Source organism: Scyliorhinus torazame, chromosome 2, assembly GCF_047496885.1.
Source record: "Scyliorhinus torazame isolate Kashiwa2021f chromosome 2, sScyTor2.1, whole genome shotgun sequence".
Classification (NCBI taxonomy): Eukaryota; Metazoa; Chordata; class Chondrichthyes; order Carcharhiniformes; family Scyliorhinidae; genus Scyliorhinus; species Scyliorhinus torazame.
In genome coordinates, this window is record NC_092708.1 from 245,286,801 (window position 1) to 245,292,540 (window position 5,740).

Sequence of the window (5,740 nt, forward strand, 5' to 3'; positions counted from 1 at the left end):
TCTCTGCAGCCACATTCTAGGAGGCATGGAAGGCAGTGGTACGGTGGAGGAAAGAGTTATTTTGCACAAGGCCCATGGAGATAGAGTCGAGAGGAGGAGGGGCCCAGGTTCTTCGAAGTTACTGTGGAGGTGATCAAAGGTACTAGGTGGCCCCAGCTTGGGAATTGCTGGCGGAAAGAAAAATTACAGGGGCAGTTTGATTTGGAAGGCAGTGGGCCAGCTAAGTGGGGTACAATACGAGCATGGGACAAAGTATTGCTGGCTACGCGGGCACAGGCGTCTATTTCATCGATCCCGAAAAAGGACAAGGATCCGGCGGAGTGTGGGTCTTACAGACTTGTTAGTGAATACGGGCGTGAAAGTGTTGGCCAAGATGTTGGCGAGGCAGCTGCCGGAAGTGGTCTCAGAGGACCAGACGGGGTTTGTGAAGGGGCGGCAGCTGTCTAATAAAATGAGATGATTATTTAATGTCGTTATGACCCATCCACGGGGGAATTGGTGTGTCTGAGGTGATCGTATCAATGGACACTGAGAAGGCCTTGACTGGGTAGAGTGGCTGTACTTGTTCCGAGATCCTTGGGAGGTTTGTGTTTGGACCAAAGATCGTTGCTTGGGTATGGCTATTGTGAGCATCCCCCATGGCAAGTGTGGGAACAAACTGTATGTACCATGTTTATTTTGAGGTGTTACATGTCGATGTGTTTGAAATAAAATATATTTTTTATTAGCAAATTACTTATTCCAAAGTGTATCACGTCTCACTTTCCAGGGTTAAATTCCATCTGCCACTTATCTGCCCATTTGACCATCATGTCTATATCTTCCTGTACGCTCAACCTCCCAAGCCACACATCTGGCCACGCCCCCCTCTCCTGCCCCCTCACCCCCCCTCTCCTGCTCCCTCACTCACCCTCTCCTGCCCCCCCACCCACCCTCTCCTGCTCCCTCACCCACCCTCTCCTGCCCCCCACCACCCTCTCCTGCCCACTCACTCGCCCCCACTCCCCCTCTCCTGCATCCTCACCCCTCTCTCCTGCCCACTCACTCGCCCCCTCTCCCGCACCCTCACCCCCTCTCCCGCACCCTCACCCCCTCTCCCGCACCCTCACCCCTCCTTTCCTGCCACCTCACCCCCCTCCTCTCCTGTCCCCCCGCCCGATCCCCCCCGCCTCCTCCCCATCCCCCTGCCTCCCCATCCCCCATATCCCCCTGCCTCCCCATCCCCCTCCCACCCCCCTCCCCCTTCCTCTCCTGACCCCCCACCCCTCTCCTGACCCCCCACCCCTCTCCTGACCCGCCCCATCCCTCTCCTGACCCCCCCATCCCTCTCCTGACCCCCCCCCCATCCCCCTCCTGACCCCCCCATCCCCCTCCTGACCCCCCATCCCCCTGCTGACCCCCCACCCCTCTCCTGACCCGCCCCATCCCTCTCCTGACCCCCCCCATCCCTCTCCTGACCCCCCCCATCCCTCTCCTGACCCCCCCCATCCCTCTCCTGACCCCCCCCATACCCCTCCTGACCCCCCCACCTGACCCCCCCATCCCTCTCCCGCCCCCCCAATCCCTCATCCCTCTCCCGCCCCCACCCTCATCCCTCTCCCGCCCCCCCCATCCCTCTCCGACCCCCCATCCCTCTCCCGCCCCCCCACCATCCCTCTCCCACCCCATCATCCCTCTCCCACCCCCACCCATCCCTCCCCCACCCCCACCCCCATCATCCCTCTCCCACCCCCACCCCCATCATCCCTCTCCCACCCCCACCCCCATCATCCCTCTCCCACCCCCCCACCCCCATCATCCGTCTCCCACCCACCCCCCATCATCCCTCTCCCACCCACCCCCCATTATCCCTCTCCCCACCCACCCCCATCATCCCTCGCCCACCCCCCATTATCCCTCTCCCACCCACCCCCATCATCCCTCGCCCCACCCACCACCATCAACCCTCTCCCACCCCCATCATCCCTCCCCACCCCCCCCATCATTCCTCTCCCCCCCAGCATCCCTCTCCCACCCCCCCCATCATCCCTCTCCCACCCCCCCCATCATCCCTCTCCCACCCACCCCCCCACCATCCCTCTCCCACCCCCCCCATCATCCCTCTCCTACACCCCCATCATCCCTCTCCCACCCCCCCATCATCCCTCTCCCGCCCCCCTTATCCTCTCCCACCCAACCCCCCCATCATCCCTCTCCCACCCCCCACCATCATCCCTCTCCCACCCCCCTCCCATCATCCCTCTCCCACCCCCCACCATCATCCCTCTCTCACCCCCCTCCCATCATCCCTCTCCCACCCCCCCTCCCCATCATCCCTCTCCCACCCCCCCCCCCATCATCCCCTCTCCCACCCCCCCCCCCATCATCCCTCTCCCACCCCCCCCCATCATCCCTCTCCCATCCCCCCCCCATCACCCTCTCCCACCCACCCCCCGCAATCATCCCTCCCTCCCCCCCCCCAATCATCCCTCCCTCCCCCCCCCCCATCACCCTCTCCCCCCCCATCATCCCTCTCCCTCCCCCCCCCATCATCCCTCTCCACCCCCCCCATCATCCCTCTCCCCCCCCCCCCATCATCCCTCTCCCTCCCCCCCCCCCATCACCCTCTCCCTCCCCCCCCCATCATCCCTCTCCCTCCCCCCCCCATCATCCCTCTCCCTCCCCCCCCCCCATCATCCCTCTCCCTCCCCCCCCCCCATCATCCCCTCCCTCCCCCCCCCCATCATCCCTCTCCCTCCCCCCCCCCATCATCCTCTCCCTCCCCCCCCCATCATCCCTCTCCCTCCCCCCCCCCCCATCATCCCTCTCCCTCCCCCCCCCCCCATCATCCCTCTCCCTCCCCCCCCCCCCATCATCCCTCTCCCTCCCCCCCCCATCATCCCTCTCCCTCCCCCCCCCCCCCATCATCCCTCTCCCTCCCCCCCCCCCCATCATCCCTCTCCCCCCCCCATCATCCTCTCCCTCCCCCCCCCCCATCATCCCTCTCCCTCCCCCCCCCCCCATCATCCTCTCCCTCCCCCCCCCCCCCATCATCCCTCTCCTCCCCCCCCCCCCATCATCCCTCTCCCTCCCCCCCCCCCCCATCATCCCTCTCCCTCCCCCCCCCCCATCATCCCCTCCCCCCCCATCATCCCTCTCCCTCCCCCCCCCCCCCCATCATCCCTCTCCCTCCCCCCCCCCATCATCCCTCTCCCTCCCCCCCCCCCATCATCCTCTCCCTCCCCCCCCCATCATCCCTCCCTCCCCCCCCCCCATCATCCCTCCCTCCCCCCCCCCCATCATCCCTCTCCCTCCCCCCCCCCATCATCCCTCTCCCTCCCCCCCCCCCATCATCCCTCTCCCTCTCCCCCCCCATCATCCCTCTCCTCTCCCCCCCCCATCATCCCTCTCCCCCCCCCCCCATCATCCCTCTCCCCCCCCCCCATCATCCCTCTCCCCCCCCCCCATCATCCCTCTCCCCCCCCCCCATCATCCCTCTCCCTCCCCCCCCCCATCATCCCTCTCCCTCCCCCCCCCAATCATCCCTCTCCCTCCCCCCCCAATCATCCCTCTCCCTCCCCCCAATCATCCCTCTCCCTCCCCCCCCCCAATCATCCCTCTCCCTCCCCCCCCCCCCAATCATCCCTCTCCCTCCCCCCCCCCCAATCATCCCTCTCCCTCCCCCCCCCCCAATCATCCCTCTCCCTCCCCCCCCCCCCAATCATCCCTCTCCCTCCCCCCCCCCAATCATCCCTCCCTCCCTCCCTCCCCCCCCCCCCCATCATCCCTCTCCCATCTCCACCTGTTCTCCCAGCCCCACGTCTACCTGCCCCTCCCCCACCCACCCGGTTGATCATTACCTGAAGCGCCTCGCTTGAGGCGGATTTCCTCGGTCAGAGTTTCGAATGACGTGCAGCTCATGCTGAGTGGCGGGGGAGCGGCCACCGGGGTTTCGGGTCCACCCCGCGGCCACAGCTGGAGCCGCCCGGCCCTCAACACTCGGCAATCCGGGAGCTCAGCCCGCCCCGCGGCCTGCATCTCCGCGCATGCGCGGAGTCTGAATCAGGCGCAGGCGCAATCACTGCTCCCTCTGTGGGCTGTGGTGGAGCAGCACGTGGCAGCCATGCACTGAGCGGCACATGTCCAAGGGCTCTGCTTTGCTCCCTCACACCCCAATCCCCACCTTAACACGGAGCTCCTCTCCTGTCGCTCCCACCTCCAAACCTGCTCTTTCAGCCAGGAGTCCTTCCCTTCTCGATGGCCCCTTTCATATGTCTCCAATGTTCTCCCCTCTTCCAAGGCAACCAAGCTTGCCGGGAAGAGATTAAAGAATGTTGTTCAGGGTGGCATTGGGGCTGGTGGCTTTTGGTTGCTGTCAAACCTGCAAGAACAGCGTGGTGGACAGGGGTGGATGGGGTGTTGCTGATTTTTAAGAGCATGGGGTTGCAAACTCAGTTGATCATCCCAGGACGTGCACTCAGAACCCCTGAGCATAAATCACGGCCGTGTATGCACAGCGGTAAAGTTAGGTAAAATCATGCTTGGACAAAGACTAGTGGGCTCAGACCAAATCCAAGACAAAATGCACCCTAGAAAGGCACGGCCTGGGAAACAGGATCAAACGTCTGATTATGGTACGTCTCTATTAAGAACCATCCTTTGATCTCTTACCCTATCTCAGCCTTTTCATTGAGGACTGTTGGGTGACAGCAGCCAACTCAATTTCCTTTACTCACTCTAATCTTTTTGAACTGGCTTCACTCTGCTATCTTTTTTTACAAATGATTTTTATTGGGTTTTTGAACAAAGTATATTTACCGTCATGTACACAGAATAAGATATATATGTATATATAGAAGAGAAGGGCACACACAAACAACAACAACAACAAAATGTTTTTTAAAATATAATAAAATAACTGGTAGGGTATTATGCACCAGCTCAACAGCAGCAACTCCGTACAGCATCTGTGGGGGGGGGGGGGGGGGGTGCGGCGGGGACTGGGGAGGTAGATATACATTTGGGTGCCGGAGAAACAATTACAGAGGGCAATATGCAAATGGGTCTGGTGTTGGTGTCACTTGCTTCTCCCAGACGGATTTCGCTGTTGTTGTCGTCTCGCGTTCACCTCCGCTTCAGCCGTTCGTCCCGTCTTTCGCCTGGAATTTCCTTGCTCTCTGTTCCTGTAGATACCAAGTTTGTTCTCGTTTCCCGTGCCCTCCTTCCGACTATCATTCCCCTGCCTGCCCCCCACCGCTCCGGTTCTCCTCTATTGTTCCCTGTATCTTCACTCTTCCCCCCCCCCCACCTTTCTGCCTCCTTCCCCCCTCCCCCCCCCCCTCCTGTGGTTCGCCTTTCTTTCCTCTTAGGTATAGCTGCCCCCCCACCCCCGCCCTCCCAGTCTAGGATGCTTGCGTGCAGTAACTCTCCCAGTAGTGTCTGTCGTGGCGGTTGTGGGTACATCCTTGTCTCCTTTCGTAGGAAGTTCTTGAGTTGTAGGTACCTTAGCTCGTTCCCCCTGGCTAGCTGGAATTACTCCATCAGTTCGTCCAGTGTTGTGATCCTGCCATCCGTGTATAGGTTCCTGACTGTCCGTGTCCCTCCGTCCTGTCCCCACTTTTTGAAGGTGGCAAAAAAACCGAGTCCCGCCAGCACCGTTCTAATCTGCTCTCAGCCGGCGGAACCTCGGCATGGAAGGGCCCAGGGGCGGCCTATGGGTGGGGTGGGGGGGGGGGGGGACGACCCGTGGGGGGGGGGGGGG

General features: G+C 62.2%; 1 protein-coding gene across 1 annotated transcript in view; it reads right to left on the reverse strand.

Annotated features, from left to right (window-relative positions):
* synj2bp (synaptojanin 2 binding protein) overlaps window positions 1–4,022 on the reverse strand; it is a 42,903-nt gene extending 38,881 nt beyond the window's left edge. Inside the window, exon 1 of the mRNA XM_072485870.1 lies at window positions 3,840–4,022. Coding sequence (XP_072341971.1) covers window positions 3,840–4,017 — 178 coding nt within the window. The 5' untranslated portion in view covers window positions 4,018–4,022. The remainder of the gene's footprint in view (window positions 1–3,839) is intronic.
* Between the last annotated feature and the right edge of the window lie 1,718 nt (window positions 4,023–5,740).